Source organism: Equus caballus, chromosome 1 (genome assembly GCF_041296265.1).
Source record: "Equus caballus isolate H_3958 breed thoroughbred chromosome 1, TB-T2T, whole genome shotgun sequence".
Lineage (NCBI taxonomy): Eukaryota > Metazoa > Chordata > Mammalia > Perissodactyla > Equidae > Equus > Equus caballus.
The window spans coordinates 133263578-133284810 of record NC_091684.1 but is presented as its reverse complement, the minus strand read 5'-3'; the positions used below and the strand labels follow the sequence as shown (position 1 = coordinate 133284810).

Genomic DNA, 21233 nt, shown 5'->3' with positions numbered 1-21233 from the left:
AATTTATCTATTTAAAATATCTTTAGAGGAATAGACATCTAATGTAAAGTTTCTGTAGACATATAAAACATTTAATTTAGATCTCAATGAGAAAGTTTATTGATATAAATATATGAGTTGTACATTTTTCTAAGGAATACTGACAACCAAAGGATTTAGCATTTTCAGAAATGCTCTTTTCCATTTGTTTCCCAGAATTGTGAATCTGTATTGCCTGCTATGTCTTCTGGATACTTTGCGTGATAGTACAGATTTGGCCTTATTCTTTTTGTAAAGATAATCTCTGTCCCTTTTTTTTAATGCTTACTTGAGAAGACCAATATCATTACTGCGTATTTGGTAGTTCTGTCCTGTCTTCTGTTACGTGTGCTTACAGCTTTATATGTTCTTTGTAAAAATAGCTTTGATATTCAAGAGAGGAAAAAAAGATGAAAAAGAATATTTAAATAAATGGTTTACTACTTTCTTAAATCAGTCTGTAATAGAAAAAAACAAATTTGAAATTATTTTCTTTTATGTGACTTAAAAATATAGCCTTCTGGCTAGAAATATAAAAGGAAGTGTTCCTAAGTCATGTAACTTAGTTATCTTTTCCAAGAGTTGTTAACAAGAGAAAATTTCTCAAAGAAGTCTAATGACTTTTTTACCTGTAGGTGCATTTTCTGTAACTAATTGGTATGTGTCCCCATCTTTGAACAAAGCCCTTGATTATAACGTTTGCTGTTCCTCTGTTATTTTTAGTCCTCATTGTGAAAGAAATACACAGATGTAGACTATTACTTTAGCTTGGCAGTTATTCATAAACAAGGCTCATGCCATTTCAGATTTTGAGTTATAGGAAGGGCTAATCACCATAACCATGTGGGAAACCTATTTTAAAACCTTAACATAAAATAAATCATTGTGTGTATACTTAGAAAACCTGACTAAGAGTTGGGAAAGCCCAAATGGATCCTGCTGTATTGCCCTGAGCTCTTGCTGCTTGGTGCCTTTGTGCTCGTTCTGGCCTCCGTTTTGGTGACGATGCTTATGGCACAAAGCAGTGCCTGAGTGTAGACTTTCCTTTCTATCACATAAGTACTCTGATTTCTAAAGTTCATAAAGACTATGTCACTTGGACCCATGATAACTATGGCATTTCCTGTAACTGATTGGGATTCATCAGTGGGTTGTTCTCTGACTCTGCTAGAGAAAGTGTGGCAGATATTCCTGCATGGTGTCAGTTTGCCTTTCCTCAAGGAAGAGTAATGCCCTGAGTTCTTTCTGCTTTATTTGGATGTGAGCCATATTGCTGCACTGATTTTAGACCCAGGATATCAGCAGATCTGAACTGGACCCTGTGTGGTATCAAATACCCCCAATACCAAGGCCAGGCTAAGTCGCTATTGGCTGACATTCAGGACTCAGGTTTGAGAGGAGGATCCTCACATGTCCAGTGATGTGCATTTATAAGCCATGTCCCAAAAATTCAGCCACATTCTCTGAAATATCAAAACAGATCATGAGCTTTGTGCTACTTGTTCAGAAATTATACTCTTGATTTTAAAAGCAATTTTTAGTTTCTCATGATCCTTTTTGGACAAGAGGTAGAATTTTCAAGTAATTTAAAGAAAATTTAAGTATAAAAACATTAATCACTGAATTATCAAAATTGAATATACCTACAGAATACAGTAGAGAATATAGTTAATTGCTGTTTCTCTATATGTTCTCCTGCAAGAACACAAGTGGACATTTTCTTTTAAATGAATAGTGGTTGTCTATTAACTCTGGATTCTTTTTCTCTTTCTTCATTTCTCACCTTTTCATTCCGTTATATTACCCCGCATCTCCCTTTTCTTTTCTATTTGTTTATGTTAAAATGCCACTTCCCTTTCTTAATTACTTTTTACCCAGACACTTCTGAAGTTGATTTATTTGTTATTAATGCTCCATACACTCCAGTGCCAGATCCCACTCCCATGATGCCACCAGTGGGAGTTCAGGCTTCCATTCTGAGTCATGACACCATAAGGATCACATGGGCGGACAACTCACTGCCCAAACACCAGAAGATTACAGACTCCCGGTACTACACAGTCCGATGGAAAACCAACATCCCAGCAAACACCAAGTACAAGGTACTGGCTCATTTGCTCTGGGTGAGAAAAGCTAATTATTGGTATTTTCTCATTCTAAAATTCTCAATTCAAATATTTCCAGAATGCAAATGCAACAACTTTGAGTTATTTGGTGACTGGTTTAAAAGCAAATACACTCTATGAATTCTCCGTGATGGTGACCAAAGGTCGAAGATCAAGCACATGGAGTATGACGGCCCATGGGACCACCTTTGAATTAGGTATGTGTTGTCAGAAACTTGTCACATGGCATTTCTTCTTTGCAAGATGTGAAAATCAGTAGAAGTCTGTGCTAATGGTGTGCCACATTCCAAGTCATGAGACTTCTCATCACCTGCTTTTACTACCCAAGGAAAGAGTTGAGTGCATGAATTGACATATTGACAGAACACAGTGAACAACTACAGCTAGAGTTCAGTGTTTGCTTTTTCAGCTGATGAATTACGTTTTTTTTATCATTGTACAAGAACATTATCAAATAACAGGATAATATAATGCAGAGTATACTGGCTTTTAGGAATCAAGAGACTTGAGTTCAATCCCAGGTCGACCATCTGCTGACTGTGGGTCATAAGCAAGTCATCCAACCTCTCTGAATATGTTTCTTCCATCTATAAGAGAGGGGTACTAATTTCTGCCTTTTCTACTTTATCAAGTTATTGTAAGGGTGAAATGAGGAGCAGATAGGAAAGCCCATGGTAGGGCCTGGCCCTGTGGCCTAGACGTTAAGTTTGGCCTACTCCACTTTAGTGGCCCAGATTCATGGGTCCCAGGCGCAGACCTGCCCCACTCATCAGCCGTGCTGTGGCAGCAACCCACAGACAAAATAGAGGAAGATTGCCACAGTTGTTAGCTCAGGGCTCATCTTCCTCAGCAAAAAAATAAATAAATAAAAGGAAAGCACATGGTAAATTATAAAGCACTGCATAGATGTAAGAGATTATTGTCATTAATCTTGCTTTACTGTTAAAATGAGATAGAAAAGATGAAGATACCTGTCCTTTGCCAGGCAGCTGCAGCGCCATGCTTGCTAGAACCTGAGCACGGCAGCTTTCTTGCAAGCCAATTAGTATCTTGTAAAATCTCCCACTGGAGTGTCCTTATGATTTTTGTCTGTAAGTAAACGTGAAAGAGAAAAGATAACTAAGCAAGTTAAGGGAAAAGCAGGTCATCCAAGTTTGAGATTGTTTGCTTTTTGCCCGCTTGTAGGCGTAGCCTTCTTCCCCTTGTACTTTCCTAGCATGGAGATATGTCTGCCCATTGGGAGTCTCTGTCTCTTCTAGCCTCCTGTTTCTTTCTCTTCTATATATGAAAAATGACAGAATGGAGCTATAAAGTCTCCCTGACTGGGCTTGGCACTAATGTCTTTTTGTCTTCTGCACGGTTGGTTGGACTTCCCACAGAGAGAAAGGGTTGCATTTGGAGAGCTAGAAATATAGTGCACAAAGGCTTAAGTAGACCTTGAGTTTCTTTCTTTGCCAGTTTTAAGAAGATCTTTGTGCTTTCTTTCCAACCCATTAGCTAATATATGATGTTAGATATTCCTTTAGGATGCTTGCATTTCACCAGGCTTCCTTCCATTTTATACTAGGAAAATTCCAATATTTTAGGAATAGAAGAGTAAATTTAACAATATACTTAATTTGCTTATTTCCCTACTAATACATTAAAAGTTTTCAGCTGTAATGTGGAAGCACAAGAAATGTACTCTCATTTTCATTTTTATTGCTTTTCTGTTCCATAAAGAGCTTTGCATTTCAGAGCAATAACCTCAGTTGACAGTATCTTTTCAGTGCAAACTTAAAATGAAAAACGTCAATTTGTAAATTATTTATTCGTTCAGGGAATAAGGGTTTTCAAATGTCATATTTGGTTTGAAGAGTAAACTATAGGTGAGAGAGAAAATTGTTTTACACTTAAAAATATTCTAACAAAATAATCCAAATTGGAGTGGGAAATGTCATCTTGGCAAATTACATAACTTTTCTCATTTTCGGTATCCTGATATGTCAAGCAGAGATAGTAATTCCGTTTCAGGTTGCCATAAATGTTAAGTGAGGTGGTATTTGTAAAATGCCTGGCATATAGTAGGACCTTGGTAGCATCAGATGTGTTTCTATTTCCCTGCCTAACTATCCTATCTATCCCTGACCCCCAGCTGAGATCCCAGCTCTGTATCCTCATAGTATGGTATTTTCTCTTTGGCACTTTGCGTATTCTTCTTTTTATTGGAGCTGTTTATAGATAGACTATGAGTTCTTTGAAGCCAGGTGGCTTATCTTTTGCCTTGTTCCTTTTATTGTGCTTTATAAATGGAAAGGGTTGAGGAAATGGTGGATTAAACTGAAATGCTCAGCAGTTATTGAAAGCATTGTTATTTTGTAGTTCCTACTTCTCCACCCAAGGATGTGACAGTTGTGAGTAAGGAGGGAAAACCTAGGACCATAATTGTAAATTGGCAGCCTCCCTCTGAAGCCAATGGCAAAATTACAGGTAAGATGCTTTTGAGTGTGTCTGTTCCCAGTTCCTGCCTGGTAGAGTCACTCCAGGAGAGTGCTGTGCTGTTTCTTAGGAGGAATGGGAGTCTGAAGGCCGCTTGGTCATTGTATGAGGAGCCGTGAGTCATGATGGTCCTTGAAAGTGGAGCATGGGGGTGTGCTGTTTGCCCAAAGTGATGTAAAACTGAGCCGCCAGCTGGTTGTTCTGACTCACGTTGTGTGAAATCTCATAGGCATGGGTTGCCCTAGACAGCCTTTGGTTATAGCGGGACCTTATGGACATGTTTCTTTTCCTCAGAAAAGCTGTTCTTCTCTGGCTCTGACTAGATGACCAGCTTTGGAGTTAAAGACCCCATCTAACTCCACAGGGTGATACTCAATAAATATAGATTCACCTCTTCTATCCTGAATCCCAAAAAAGCCCATTAGACTTTTAATTCCTTTTTTCCCCCAGGCCTGCTACTTCAGCTTCTTGTACTCTTACAACTAGAGTTAATATTTGAATTGACCTAGGCCTTTGAAGGGACCTGGAATTTTCCTTGGACTTCCAGAGGAGAACCTTCCACAGTAGGGACACTGTGCCTTCCTCAGGCTTACCATGGAGGAAAGCCTGATGAGATTTAGCTGTTAATTATTACCCTTGGAGCCTGTGTTCCATATGTATGCTGAGGAACAGGAGTTGGCCTTCTAAAGTTCCTTTGTGTGAATAAAGTGGCCTAAGGAACGCAAAAGCGTTTTTTAGCCTTGTCCTGCTTCGCCTTTCAAGAGGAATCCCTTTCCATAAGTGCCTGGTCTTTATGTCATTCTTTAGGTTTCTGAATTTACCTCTTCCATAAAAGAACCAAGCATGACTTGACTTGGATTACTTTTTACTTTGTCTTTAAAAACCAGTAATAATGCAGTACATTTTTGCACTGTGTAGGTCAGGTAGGCTTATGGTTGTGGCTCTTCCTGCCTCAGCCTTGGAGATTGAGTGCCCTCTGGTGGAAGTATCAGGTGATGTTTCACTGGCTTCACCCACCCCAAGTTCTTCAGGGAGAACTTAACAAAAATTGCCGCCCATCTCCAGTTTTTCTCCTTGGAAATCACATTGGTGAGAGCTAAAACAGCATGGCAGGTCATTATTGGTTTTCAAAACTGCATTATTTTAATTGTAGATCCTTAAAGGCTACATTATTCAACTATTAGGATGTTGAAGTGATTGTACTATTATTTTTATATGATTTCTTAGCTTGCGAGAGTACTTAACCCTATATTTTTATCTTAACTACTTTTATTACTTCACCTGATATAGATGATAACTTATAGCCTGGCACCATCGAAAGGTGGTTTTCTCTATATTATGTTTAGCATTTACTGTATTTTACCATTGCTGTTTAACCAGTAATTTGTTCTCTACTTGTATGTGCTGTAACATATATCTTTATTAACTTACTGATTGCAAAAGGAGAAGCAGGAATAAAGTTTCTTTTCTTATTAACTTTTTTGGATAGGTTACATCATATATTACAGTACAGATGTGAATGCAGAGATACATGACTGGGTTATTGAGCCTGTGGTGGGAAACAGGCTGACTCACCAGATACAAGAGTTAACACTTGACACACCATACTACTTCAAAATCCAGGCCCGGAACTCAAAGGGCATGGGGCCCATGTCTGAAGCCGTCCAGTTCAGAACGCCTAAAGGTAAAGTTCCCCAAAAAGAGTGTTTTATTCTGTGTCTCTGTAGTGGGGCTATGTTTGCACATATCATGTTAGCATGTAGAGACTATGGATGATAGAAGTCCTGATGGCGAGCTTGATGGTGAGCTTATGAGCCACAATGTGAACATTTATCTCAGAATGATCCCTCACCCACCCATTGACCGACAAATCAGCACTCCCTAGGTTACTGCCTAACCGTATCATATACAAGGGAACTTTGACTCAAGGCTGTTCGAGGCAGATGAATGCAGTGTCTAAGAGTTTTTATAGTCAGATCAGATGTGATTCTCTTGGTTCCCATACAGAGTAACAGCATGTTATTGTGATGGATGATTCTCTTTCAAACATGCAGGCTTTTAACCTGAAAGGCTTATTTGTGGACCTTTGTAGAGCGAGAGACTAAAAGGGGCCCTTTAAAGAAAACACTAGGTAAGAAAGTGAAGATAAAGTATTGAGCTAAGTGAGTTCAGGAATAAAAGTTAGTTGGGGACTCAGTCTATGGAAATAGGGAAACCATAAATGGATTTCTTTTCTGTTAGTAAAAACAAGACTCAATTTGTTTGGAAGTGTGGGGTTTTATTTTTTCTTTTAAAAATTCTGCCTGTCCCATCTTCAAAGCTTGTGATCCTTGCTCTTGTTTTTTTCTTCCCCTGTGCTTGGCCTGTTAGCGGACTCCTCTGATAAAATGCCTAATGATCAAGGTAAATGAGTAGATGGCCTCTCTTTCCTTTCCTCTCTTCAGTGACCTCTTATTAGCCTCTCATTGTTTTTGTTTTTGTTTTCCTGAAAACCAGTAGCATGTGTTAAAAACCACATATTGGCCAAAGTGGAGTTGAGTCCATGTTTGTGGCACTTGGGGTACCTGAAAAGCTTGGGAATCTACTTAGGAGCTAAATAGTCTGATAGGAAAACAACTGAGTCGAATGAACAGTTCTGCAGCTGTGGGAGATTGGCTTTAAGCATGGGTCAGATTACCCTTTGCACTGAGATACTGAAGTTCTGTGACAGTGATAGTCATTTGAGCATGATGAGAACAAGCATACCAATTTGTTATATTTGTAGCATCTAGAATTTTATTAGTATCTCTAAATGAAAAGTTGTAATCAATTCAGCAAATACTGTATTCCCCCCTACACACACGCCTGACAAGAATCTACAAATTTACCCTGCTGAGTTGTGTGATTAGCAGTGACAAAATTGGTGCTGTTTGTTCTGTTAGCATAAGCTTAATTCAGAACTCTTTTTCCATTTCTTCCCTTAAATATATCTGCTCATTTTAAAAGAGGATAGAAACAGTTTAAGATGGAAGCTTAGGAAGCACAGGCCTCAGTGCCAGTGTTCTTGAAATGATCTGTCAGCATGGTCTTTTCACTATAATTACTGTTGTGGAGAGGGAACTGTACTTTGTGATTTTCGTCTTTGGGAAGTCATTTAAAGTTGGTAGCTGTTTTTTATACTAAGAAAGAGCAATAAAAATAAATCTAATGGGGGGGCCAGCCTGGTGGTGTAGTGGTTAAGTTTGTGCACTCCACTTCAGCAGCCTGGGCTTCACAGCTTTGGATCCTGGGTAAGGCCTTAGCACTGCTCATCAAGCCACTCTGTGGCTGTGTCCCATATAAAACAGAGAAAGATTGGCACAGATGTTAGCTCAGCAACAGATGTTAGCTCAGAGCCAGTCTTCCTCAAAAAAGTAAATTTAATGGTTGCTTTGATGGTTTAAGAGTTGTTAATTAGAAACACAAAGTCTTTGGAGCTTGGTTAATGGCAAGGAGGAGTCAGAACTTGAGGTTTCAAGTTTCAGGGCTTTGGAAATGTGTTTGCATTCAGTGAGTCTTTTGTTGTACCTTGGAGAAACTGCAAACATGCTGTGTGTGTGTCTGTGTGTGTGTGTAAGGCACCCAGTCGTGGTAGAAACTTTGACTTAAGTGTGAGAACAGAAAAATAACCATACTGTATATGCACAGAATATAAATGTTTGCATTGTTCTTCCCTCACTTTACTCCATGAGCCAGAGTGCACTTCTTAGCGTGTACCACACCTCTGGTATTTAAAAATTCTTTACACATAGATATTTTTGGAGTTTGGTTAATCCTTGGAATTTCTTGTTCATAGGTTAAATTTAAAAGAAAAAATGTTGGGAAATACAGGAATTAAACCAACCAGTTTACAGTTATGCGCCATGTATCGGTGATTCAGTCAACGATGGACTGCATATCTGACGGTGGTCCCATAAGATTAGTACCATAGAGCCTAGGTGTGTATTGGCCATACCATCTAGGTTTGTGGAAGGACACTCTATGATGTTCGCACAAGATCACCTAACAATGCATTTCTCAGAATGTATCCCCACCGTTAAGCGACTCATGACTGCAGTTGGCAAAATGTGTTCTTTGCAATTATTTACATAATATACTCTGGATAGTTTGGCTTAAATGTAGGCTACCTGACAAACAAGTACACTTAAATATGAAGAGCCTTACAAAAGCTCAGTAATCTCTGCCAACTAGACTTTATCATAGTGGAAAGAACAACTCGAATCTTGACCTATGGAGTGTGCCATTTGGGAGGAGTGATGGCAGTGGAAGTAAGGAGATAAAGTAGTAAGTATGGACAGTGGAAGAGGGTCAGGGACTGCAAGTTGAATTCTAGATTATACCCTTTTGGATACCCAAGAATTTCTGTTACCTTTGGGAGTTTTGATCTTCTGGAAACAGAAAATATTGTTTTCATCTCTAGATTTATTCTGCTAAATGAACTACATACAGAAACCTTCAGATTCTAATTTGTTTCATTTCCTCCAATTCCAATAATTCATAGAAGTTACTTGACCTAAGCTCTAATGTTTCACAGAAACACATCTAGTTTACGCGTTTGTAATCAAGCTTTATTTGTGGAAATAACCCTCACTTATAAGTGCTTTCTGAAGCTTCAGGCTCTCTGCCACTGTAAAGGGGAAGATTATATTTTTCCTTAAAGATTTCTTATGCTTGTAATAGTAGTCGTTAATATTTATTGAATATTTGCTATGTGTCAGCATTCAAAATATTTTGTAGTATTAAATTTCCACTGAATTCTCACAACAATTTCGTGAAGTTGATACCATTATTATCACTGTTTCACAATGAGGAAACTGAGACCCAAACACAGTAGTTAAAGAAGTAGCCCAGAGTCAGTTAGCAGCTGACGGAGTACACGATACTCCAGTGCAGACGTCTGTGAAGCACCGTGCCGTCTTAACACCGGGCACTTTTACTCTGCAGCTTTCAGACCTCTTCAAGAGAAGTGCAGCACTGCTCTCTGGCCCCAAACCCTGGATTGAGGAATACCTTTGCTTTATTGAGAAAGGACTCCTTGTATTTGCTTTTACCCCAGCAGCTCTTTCTATAAATGTGAAGAAAAACATTCAAGACCAAGAACATAAATTTCTAAAAACCTGATAATTGTGTTTTCTGAAGTGCTTGTGAGGTGGTCCCAAGTCTGAGGTCGGCCGTCTCACTCACTTTCTTCTGTGATGATGGATTAGGGCACAGTGTCTTTTGTGAGCAGTGAGAGGGAAGACTTGTGTTTTCATCTGTGCATATTTAGGTGACTGAGCAGGAACTGAGAACCCAATTTGAACCTCCACTTACCTTCCTGCTCCTGCTTAGGGTAACTTTATATTTGGAAAGGCAACTTTATGATTTGAGAAAAGAATCCAAACACTGGTGACACTTGCTAGTCCAGATCAACATAGGCGAGTTTTTTGGAAGAGTCCAGATCTTTAATGCAGAAGCTAACCTAACTGGTCCCCTTGGTTCCTTTTCTCAGAGAAGCTACTTTGGCCATAAATGCTCTGAGCAGTCTTTCAGGAAATGTTTCCTGTGCTAGAGAAGTGAGTGTGTGCCCACCTTATCAACAGCTAGTGGCAGTCTATTCACATCCCAGATACAGTCGTGGAACAAGAGTGTCCGCCTTTCAGATGCCTCATTGCACAGAAAGCTATACCTTAGTTTGCTCTGCACAAATAGACTGTGTTTTCCCTTGTTTATGTGCTACTTCATTTTCTCATGGACAGAGTGGACTGAAACTATTTTTTGTAGAAAACACTCACTAGCTATGGAGTGGAATTGTCACACCAATGAGCTCAGTCATTACTGACATGATTTCTTCTCCTTCAGCCTCAGGGTCTGCAGGAAAAGGAAGCCGGCTGCCAGACCTAGGATCTGACTACAAACCTCCGATGAGTGGTAAAGCCCTTCCTGTGGCTTTTTTGGCCTATTATGGGTGTGACGCAGTTCTGCTTGAAATCTTGAAATGTCTTTTGTACTCATGTGTGGTGGATTGTAGCGTGTTACCTGTTCTTTTATTTAATAGTGTTAGCTTTACGCATTCTCTGGCAAATATTTGCTGAATTACTACAAACCCATTCATTATAGGATTCATAAATTTGTTTCCCCACATATCCAACTTAAGATTAATTCTAAACAAGTCTTCCTTTTGCCCACTGCCTCTAGAAAAGAATTAGAATCTTGCTTTCAAAAATAAACCCTCTAGTGGAATTAGCCATCACCCAGAACAAGCTAAAGAAATGCTTCAGAATCATTAATTTCTCGCCACCCTACTTCAGTGTCTTTAGTTTGGGAATTCTGAAAAATTCTTCCCACTCTCCTAGCCATCCTAAGAGGCTGGCACCTTCTCGTTGCTTAAATGATGACACTGCTTCTCTACAGAACTTCCCCATTTGGAGTTATTCTCGCATACAGGATCACACTTGGTCCTCGTAACACCATGAAGCAGAGGGGCAGATGCCGTATTCTCGTTTTATACGTTAAGAGACTCAGCAGAGAAGTACTTATGCCTGGATCCATCCACTAATTATCGAAGTTCTAGAACCAAAACCCATGTCTTCTGACTTCTGGTTGTGCCTTTTCTGCTATCACACACAGCCTGAAAGTCACGGGTTCTGTATTAGATGTGAGAATCCAGGATGGCAAAATGGTCACAAAAGGAGTTACTAGAAATGACCCTACTTCCTCCTCACTCCTGCTGGAGGAGAGAAAGGCGTGTCCTCCAGAAGCTCCTAGTCTACATGTGAAGATAAAATGATCTCTTATTCTCCCACTATTTAAATAAAAAGCGATGCTGCCCAGACATCAGTGAAATCAGCCTATTCTTAAGAGAGCCCAGACAAATTTACATACTTCAAGAGATTTTTAGGCTCTCAGTTCTAGGACTTTGTTTATGGGTTTCCCTTCCTGGGATACATATGTTATATTTATGTGCTGTCCACAGTATAGTATTCAAGGCTGTGAGAAAAGTAACTATTTCTTGGTCTTTTCTTTCATTTATGCATTTATTTATTCATTCACATATTTTTAAAGGTTAAGGTTCTCTGTAACAGGCTCTGGGAACAATAGTGGAGTGAGTCACAAACTACCTGATACAGAAAAGGGAAAGCTTCATAGAAGAGGTTATATCTGACTCAGATTTTAAAGGCTGTATAGAAGGTTGCTAAATGTCAAGGAGGGCGTTGAACATTCCAGGAAGCAATAATAGCATATGCAAAGGCATGGCAATATAAAGGAACCTGCTCTCTCCAAGGGCCACACTCCTAGAGACAGAACAGAGAAGGTAGGTTAAAACCAGCCTACCAAATGCTCAGGTACCAATGCTAAGAAATGTGAGCTTCATCCTGTAAATAACATATGTAAGATGTCTGATACTACTGGTAAACTGACTTCATTTATTGAGTATCTAATATTATTCTGACAACAATGAAGAATGAGGTGGGGGCTAAAAGTATGAAGTCAGAAAAGAATGGTTAGGAAGTTATTGCTGTAGTCCAGATGAGGCTTAAGAAATGGCCTGTCATAATGTCCCTCATAGGAGAGTTGATGCTCCCTTGGGCAGCTCACTCTTACTCTGTCTTAGAAGGGAGCTTTTGGCCAGCTCAGAAGTTAAAGGTCTCAGATACAGTTAAATGAGATGCATCTCTGTTGAATGCAGGGAAGAACTACCACCACCACCTCTGCTTGCCTCCCACACCCCAGCTCCCCAGCCCCTGATTTGCATTGCCTACCCCACCCAGTAGCTCAGCACTGCTATTAATAAGTTCTAGGTAAAGCCCTAATGTGGTCTAATTCAGTTGGCCTCTAGTTCTGTAGCCTTTCCCAAATATAAAAATGTTATTTTATTGGAGGTCAGTGTATACAGTTGAAGTTGTCTGTCTGCTTACCTTTTTCTCAGAAATGAAGGATAAAAATAATTGAACCAAATGTAGAAGAATAAGCTCTTAAGCCCTCCTAAGTCAGCCCGGATATGGCATGTGCTCAGATGTAGCCTCTAAAATCATAGAATCAAAAGTTGGAAGGTCACCTAATCCGGTGCTGTGGAAGGGATTCCCACAATAAGTGTAGTTGGGATTAGATCATAAGTTTATAAAGCAGATTGTGTATGAGAGTCACTTTAGGAGCTTTTCTGAAAACACAAATTCCCAAGCCATACCTTCATGGTAGGAATTTCATCCAGAACATCCCAGACTGGTGGAATGACTCTTCTTAAGTACTTCCAGTGACTAAACGCTCATGACTTGGCAAAGCAGCCCATCCCTTTATGGTACAGCTCTGATTGTTAGGAAGATGAGAGTAATCAGAAGGAAAGACTTCAGATATCCATGGTGGTTAGATCTGTGTGGTGGGATTTCCCATGTTTTATAATATGAGCCTGCATAACTTTTATAATGAGATGAGAAAAAAAGAAATCTATTTCAGAAAATGAAAGAGCAAGACTTAGAATAGAGCTGTATTACAAAAAACCTTGATGAAAAGCTTGGACCTTATCCTGTAAGCAGTGGGGAAATAATAGTAGGAAGAAGAAGAAAATCTAAATTTCTTCAAGGTCCTAAATGACCTGACCTCTGCACACCTCTTCAGCCTCATCTCTGTCTTTTTTCTGTTCACTTCCTTCCCTCTCACTTTGCATATGTCTCTTTGCTTAAGCCTCACTGACTGCCTTTCTCTTCCTTGAACATGCCAAGCTCACTCTTGCCTTGGGATCCTTCCACTAGCCATTCCCTCTCTCTGGAATGTTCTTCCTCCAGGTCTTTGTATGGTGGGATCTTTCTCGTCATTCACATCTCAACTCAGATGCCATCTCCCCAGAGCAGCTTTTTTCAACCACTCAATCTGAAATAGCCAACCCAGCCACTCTGTATCATATCCCCTCATTTTTTTTTTGTAGCACTTACTACTGATTAATTTCATATTTGTTTATTGTCTGCCCCCACCCCAACATTTATATCTTTGTTGCTCACTGTTACGTCCTAGTACTTAGAACAATGCCTGGCACATGGTAACCACGTGGTAAATATTTGTCAAATGAATGCATATCTATAGACCTACTTTTTCCTGAAACTGAAGAAGAGAATTAACTCTCTATAGACTATGTATTTATAAAAACAGAGAGACTTCATGTTTCAAGTAATTTTTTGTGATCTCAGACATCTATATGTTGGAAAAAACTTTTGCTTTCTATGAATGTACATTTTTAAAGCAGTTTTGAAAGTCAAAAAACTGAATGATTTACAAATGATGCTTTGCAAGATGAATTTCTGTGTAACATAAGATGCCAGAGGGGCAGACCCTTTATTTGTTCAAGTATAATGTTGAGTATAATTTGAGAAGCTTTTACTGAACACCAGCTTTGTGCAAGGCACTATGCTGAGAACTGTACATAGGGCAGAAACTCACTCTAGATTTCGTAATCTAGAGGAGACAGCCGTGTTCATGAGACACTTTTATACAAGGCACAGTGTTGAGTGTTATAAAGAAGCTCACGTGAAATATCTCTACTCACGTGAAGGTTCTGTAGGCTGATAGTATGCATTTTTAGAATTCTCTATCACTAACGAATGTACCGTTTTCCCTGTCCAGGCAGTAACAGCCCTCATGGAAGCCCCACCTCTCCTCTAGACAGTAATATGCTACTGGTCATTATCGTCTCGGTTGGCGTCATCACCATTGTGGTGGTCGTGATCATCGCTGTCTTTTGCACCAGGCGCACCACCTCTCACCAGAAAAAGTAAGGAGCCCCAAATACAGCCTGTAGACTTGTGGTATCTATTCTTTTGCTTCTGTGTGACTTCTGTCTTTGGAACTGTACATGGAGTTAAAACATAAAACGCAATGTTTTAAATATTTTTAAAGGCAATGCAAAATGGTTCCTCTTAGAAATGTGTATCAGTCAGAGTCCTGGCAGGATAGAGGTGGCATGCTCAAATGGGGTGAAAGAGAGTTCAATGAAGGGACCATTTACAAAGTCCTGGGTGGGGTTAGGGAAACAAGGTAGGGATTTTCAAGGGCCAGAGAAGTGATAGGCCACTGTCCCCCTTAGGCCTGAAAGGGTAAGAGAGCTGCTTTCAGAGATCTGAAGCAGCAGATGAGGGTTTCTGAAAGGGGCTGTGTGTGGTGGTAGGAATGTAGCTGTTGCTACCCTCTAGCCAAGCAGGGGAGGGGGCAGGAGAAAAAACACCTTCTATCTCCAGTCTCTCGCCTGTGCCTTCTTTTTTTTTTTTGAGGAAGATTAGCCCTGAGCTAACATCCATGCCCATCTTCCTCTACTTTATACGTGGGACGCCTACCACAGCATGGCTTTTGCCAAGTGGTGCCATGTCCACACCCGGGATCCGAACGGGTGAACCCCCGGGCCGCCAAGCAGTGGAACGTGTGAACTTAACTGCTGCACCACTGGGCCAGCCCCTTGCCTGTGCCTTCTACTGACCAAACCTGACTAGAAGCCAGGCCAGGGTTGCCAAGTAGATATAATTCATTAAACTCAACCTCTCAAGTCATAGAGCCAAGTGGAGAATAGATGTGAAGAGGAAAGTGGACAATGTCTGACCTTGCTGGTAACCTGTTTGGAGTACTGTCTATGACAAACACACAGTGAACCAGATGCACGAGGATTTGTGAACGTTCTTATAAGCTATTTCATGGCACAAATGCCAGCTGAGATGGAAGAAGACCATAAGCCTCTTATTCTAAATCTAGGTTTAAGAATACTTTTAAAGAAGTGCTACCAAGTGTGGAAGTTGAGGTTGGGGCTGGCAGGGGGTGGGTAGGGGGTCGGTGGGAAGAGGTGTTGATTTAATGAATAAGAAACGATCATTTATAGTCAGCATGTCAAATTCACAGAAAGGTCAGATAGCTACTAGCCCTGAATTCCTCTGGGCTTTTGAGGCTCCTGGCGAATTGTCTAGAGCAGATTGCAAGGTGACTCAGTCATGTAGTGCTTGATAACAGCCCACACTCCTGAACTTGAGGGGATCTTTGACCCTGGATCACATTGAACTCATGTATCTGGCCAGTGAGACAGATACCATAAAAAAGGAGATTCCTGAGTTACCCCAATGGCAAAAATACAGTATGGGTAATAAAACGACTTTGGTTGCAATATCCTAAAAGATCATAAGATGGAGGTATTGCTCCATAAGAGAGAAAGAGAAACTCATGTCTATGTTTGTGATTATCCATCAGACTTGGTCTCCCCAAGGTGAGGATGTATGTATTTGATAACAATAAATTTGTTTTCAGTGTAGAGGACAAGTACAGCTACCCTGTAACTGCTGCTAGTAATGGCCTTATGTCATTTTCTGTAGGATATGTGATGTGTTGCATCTTTCTTTCTTTTCTCAAATAAAATAACTTTCCATAGCTTGCATTGCATCACTTTTCCGAGAGAAGGGGGCCCCTTATAAGCCTCCTGATTCCTGCCTCCTATAGCTCTCCCCATCTGCTTTTGGTTATAGAAAACTGTTTCTCTTAAAAGCCTCAAAGATTACATTTTTTTCCTACTCTAGAGCTTTTCTACAAGCTTCTTTCTGTGACATTTCACATTTATCTATTTTTGTGAACTTGACTTTATGTCTAGTTTTAGAAATCTTGAGATCTTTATTTAAAAGAATCTGAAAAAACAAAATGACAGAACTCCTTAGTGCTTTGGGGGATTTAAAATTCAAAGTAAATAAAAAGTAAAGCACTTAGTCTTCAGATTGAGAGGTAGGAGCTGGTAATAGACTCTGAACTCTGTATTTGAAGCTGGAGTTCTAGAGATTTGTGTCGTTTTGTTTAAAAGAATTGTATCAAGTCTTCACAGGGTTTTCCCCTCCTCCTCCCTCAGTGACCTGCTTTCCAAGTGTTCCAGTGACCACTGGAAAATATAGGTGAGCTTTTCAGAGTACTCTTTCCTCTCTAATACCAGGAGTACCTCTCATTTTAGTTGTAGCTGTTTACAGACTCTTACAACCTCCAGGTTGACAGAGCATTTAGAGTCTAGCCCCTCACTGTTTCCCAGCACACTCCTCTACGGCCCTCACTCTCCACAGGTGAGAACTACCGCTGCATACCACCATCAAACCTAGAAACCTTCCTACACTGGGAGTAATCTTTTCTCCTCCTTCCTCCTGTCTGAAGCCAGTTCTCCATGTGTCTCCTCTCTTTCTAAGACCTTGTACTTGCTTTTATCCCTCTCCAGCAGAGCTGACCTCTCACTCTCTGTTGGCTCTGTCCCTTCAGCTTTTAAGTGTGCTCAGACTTCTTCCATCTTGAGAGAGAATTATAATGGTAACCCTTCCTCTACTGCAGGATCCTTACCACTGGCTGCTTACAAATCTCTGTCTTTCCCTTCACCACAGAATTCTTGAATACTTGTCTACACTCACTTGTCCATTCCTTCACTACCTGCTCATGCTGCAGTCCTTTCTAATCTGAATTCTGCCCCTACGCTTCATCAGAATTGCTTTTGCTGAGATCACCAATGACCTCCATATTACTAAAACCAAAGGAAACTTTTCAGTCCTCATCTTACTCAGTCTGTCAACAACATTTCACACAGTCAACTACCCTTCCTTCTTGAAACTTTCTCTTCTCTTTTATTCCATGATTGTGTGCTCTTTTTCACTCCTATCCACCCAGCCATCAAATACAGACACTCCTCAGGGCCTTGTCCTAGAGTTATTCTCTTCTCCTTCTGTACTCTCCTCAGGTCATATCTACACCCACGGCTTCATTTATGATCTGCATTCCAGCTACTCCCATATTTCTATCACTAGCCAAGGCCTTTCTCTTCTGAGTCGCAGACTTGCACACCTACTTGCCGCTTCTGCATTTCCTCTTGAATGTCTCAGAGGTGCTCTGCGTGTCCACAACAGAATTTATAATCTTTTCTGTCAAAATTGCTTCTAACTCATTATTCCCAGTGTTGGCATATGACTTAAGCCACAACCCATGGCGGTATCCTTTATTTCTCTTGCTTCTTTATTTCTACCCCACCCCACATCATTTATTCACCAAGTCTTGTCATTTCTGGCTCCTAAATAACTGTCAAATCTGCCTCTTTTCCTCCATTCACACTGTCCTGGGCCACCATCGATCATAGCTAAGATTATTCCCAGCTGGTCTTCCTGTTCTGTCCCCTACCCCTTAAATCTATTCTTCATACCACAGTTGGTGTGAATTTTTAACTCAAAATTGATCTCCTTACTCTCCTTCTTAAAACCATTTAGTGGTTTCTTGTTACTCATAGAAGGAAGTTCAGACTCTTGGTATGGCTCTGAAAGCCCTTTATGATCTGATCCCTGACTACCTTCCCAGCATCATTTCATTCCATCCTCCCCGTGGTTCACTATGCTCCCACCACCCAGGACTTCTTATAATCTCGCTAATACACCAAGCTGCTGTTACTCTCTGCTTCACGGCTTTCATGTAAGCTGATTTCACCACCTGGAATGCACCTTCTGCCCTGCCCCCCTAGGTCTTAGCTTAAACATCACTTCTTCCTCCATATTTTTTGTGTCCACCTTATGTCCAACTATTAAGAGGCGGCTGTAACGCTTGGCATTTCATTAAGCTCAGACATAATTCAGTGTCTATCTTCCTCGCTTGACCAGAAGTGCTGAAAGCTCAGCAGTCCTGCACAGGGTCTGACATACAGTAGATACCTAATAAGTGCTTATTGAGTGAGTGAGTGATTTAGTGGAGAAACTAAGGCACAGACAAGTAGACACTGTCATCCCCATTCTTGACTTTACCCAGTTGCTAGTCTTAGTTTGGGTTACCTAAAATGTTTTTCCCTCCCTCCTTATAAGCCACAGACTCTACCTCTACTCCATTGTTAGATTTCTAGTTAATATTGTCCTTTTTCTATTGATTGGAAACTTGTGGAAGAACCTTCTGCTTTAGAGATTATTTGATTTAAAAATGCTGTCTAATTTTTTGATACTCAAAAAAAAGTCACAAGACAATATTCAAATATGCCCTTGTATGTATCTCTAAATATATGTGGACAGATCAGAGATAAATTTACTGTTTGCAAGAGTAAATTGTTTGCCTCTTGTTTTTCTTTTTTGTTTGTTTGTTTTTAGTTTCTGCCTTTGTTTCAAGCGTCTCTCAGAATGGCAGTTTTAATCATTGAACCGTTACCAAATATGTTCAAAAGAGTTGCTTTAAAAAATCCCCTTAATTTTGTGCCTAGGAAACGAGCTGCTTGCAAATCAGTGAATGGCTCCCACAAGTACAAAGGGAACTCCAAAGATGTCAAACCCCCAGACCTCTGGATCCATCATGAGAGACTGGAGCTAAAACCCATCGATAAGTCTCCAGACCCAAACCCCATCATGACTGATACTCCAATTCCTCGTAACTCTCAAGATATCACACCGGTTGACAATTCCATGGACAGCAACATCCATCAGAGGCGGAATTCATACAGAGGTGCAGGTTTTTCCCAAATGTTGGGAGATTATTTTCGTTTCACTCATTTTCCATTTTATAAGGTTGCCTTAATTTGGTGCTTCCTATGCGAGGTTAGGTTTAAAGATGGGTGTGTTATGGGGTTTGGTCACCATCTAATGAAGAATAGCTAGCTTGTTATGGGGGAGAGGTTTCTGTTCCCAGATGAGACAGCCTTCTAGATCTTCTAGGTCTCCCATCATGCTTCACCAACTTGATACTCAAGCATTTGGGATAACCGAGCCCATGTCTGTGCATTTCATCTCTCCCTTCAGTTGGAGTGCAGGTCTCATCGTGGTGTTCAGAATGTTCTCGGTCTGGATGCTCTTACTTAGAGACACTGCACTGAAATGTGGTAGGCAGCATTGTGCCAACTGCATTGACTCTCAACAGGGACTCCTGTAATACTCTGATGGTCATTTTCCTCTTTATTTCACTTCCTCAGAAACCCCTTGCCCCTCTTATGTTGTTTGTGAGTCTTGAATTCCCTAATAGAAATGTTTTACTGCTGAGCCTGCTCAGTGGCCTAGGATGCAAGCTTGTAACCGACTCCATATTTGATGTCTAGGGCATGAATCAGAGGACAGCATGTCTACACTGGCTGGAAGGCGAGGAATGAGACCAAAAATGATGATGCCCTTTGACTCCCAGCCACCCCAGCGTAAGTAAAAGTTTCTCTTTTCCCTAGTGCTGCCTGTCTATCCAGTTATGTGGGGAATAATTATGAATGATCTCTTTGACTTCATTTGATCTAACACAAAAGATAATGCACCAAAGCTTTGGTGCCTTGAGGGAGGAAGTATCAAACAGTTGCCGTAATTTGCAATTAATATTATTCTTGAAACTAGCTTCTTTAATTTTAGGGTAAATAAGCTAAAAAGCCAATTTCCCCAGTCTCCCGAGAATATGGAAATAACCAATATCCCTAGAAATGCATGGCATCTCGGGGAGGGGGTGGGGAAGCCTCCCTCCAGGCTGATGCTGAGGACGGGCAGATGTCACGGTGTGCCTTAGGTTTCCTGACACATACTCAGTGTTGATAGGCACCTATGGGATTTCTTTTTAATTAAATAGACTATATTTTAGAGGAGTTTTAGGTGGACAGCGTGGAGGTTTTTTTTTGTTTTTTTTTTTTTTTTAAAGATCTATTCTTTTATTCCTTTTCCCCTGCATTTTTTTTTTTTTCCTTTTTCTCCCCAAAGCCCCCCCGGTACATAGTTGTGTATTCTTCGTTGTGGGTTCTTCTAGTTGTGGCATGTGGGACGCTGCCTCAGCGTGGTCTGATGAGCAGTGCCATGTCCGCGCCCAGGATTCAAACTAACGAAACACTGGGCCGCCTGCAGCGGAGCGCGCGAACTTAACCACTCGGCCACGGGGCCAGCCCCTGGACAGCATGGAGTTTTTAAAGCAATATTTTTCAACCTTATTTGACCCATGCCTTACTTTGATAATATTTAATATTTAATAATATTTAAAATTCAAAATAAATTAAATATCATGATTAAAAACCAAAAGGCAATGAGATAAACCAATTCTTTTTTTCAAACTACTGTGTCTTCTCCCCTCTTACTGTTTTCAAGGTAGGAAGCCTTTCGGACTAGCTGGCACAGTGGGGCTTCCAGTTGAGGGTCCTCAGTACCATCCTAGAGTGATAAGAAGCCATACCAATATCAAGTGTAAAAAACTATTTGATCTTGAAGTATTTGCTCTAAGCCGAACAGTAGGCTAGTAAGCCTTAATGGTGTCAGATACCTAGATTCAAATCGTGAATTTGTCAGATCCTGAAAGATCACTTTTCTATTTAACCTAAATGTGTTTTGAATTTTTTATTCATTTCTTAAAAGAGGTCCCGTTTCAGAACTCTCAGCCATCTCTCTGTCAACAAGTGACAGAGATTTAAATAATCGCAGATATTCTACACACAGAGAAGTGCATCATGGCACCCTATAGTTGGAAACTGGTGGAAACCCCAAGTGTGTAAATGTCTGCACACACACATGCTGTCATACTCACTCACTGTGCACAAACACATAGGCACTAGATTCTAAAAATCATCTTTAAAAGAGTGAGGACCAATTCATTAATAGGTCATTTCTGCACAAAGTAGTTTTTGGTTAGGGTCAGTGATGAAAAAAGAGGCTGTAC

The 21233-nt window shown here is 40.4% G+C and overlaps 1 protein-coding gene across 23 annotated transcripts in view; it reads left to right on the top strand.

The window, feature by feature from the left end:
- The window catches only part of NEO1 (neogenin 1), a 247657-nt gene that overhangs the window by 212963 nt on the left and 13461 nt on the right, over nt 1-21233 (top strand). For 5 of the 23 annotated variants that reach the window (XM_023654089.2, XM_023654068.2, XM_023654083.2 and 2 more), the window contains exons 17-25: nt 1897-2120; nt 2203-2341; nt 4506-4613; nt 6112-6306; nt 6993-7025; nt 10482-10550; nt 14235-14382; nt 18832-19070; nt 19657-19749. In XM_023654089.2, coding sequence (XP_023509857.1) covers nt 1897-2120; nt 2203-2341; nt 4506-4613; nt 6112-6306; nt 6993-7025; nt 10482-10550; nt 14235-14382; nt 18832-19070; nt 19657-19749 — 1248 coding nt within the window. The remainder of the gene's footprint in view (nt 1-1896; nt 2121-2202; nt 2342-4505; nt 4614-6111; nt 6307-6992; nt 7026-10481; nt 10551-14234; nt 14383-18831; nt 19071-19656; nt 19750-21233) is intronic. The other 18 variants (XM_070233760.1, XM_023654076.2, XM_070233720.1 and 15 more) reach the window with 7 other exon arrangements.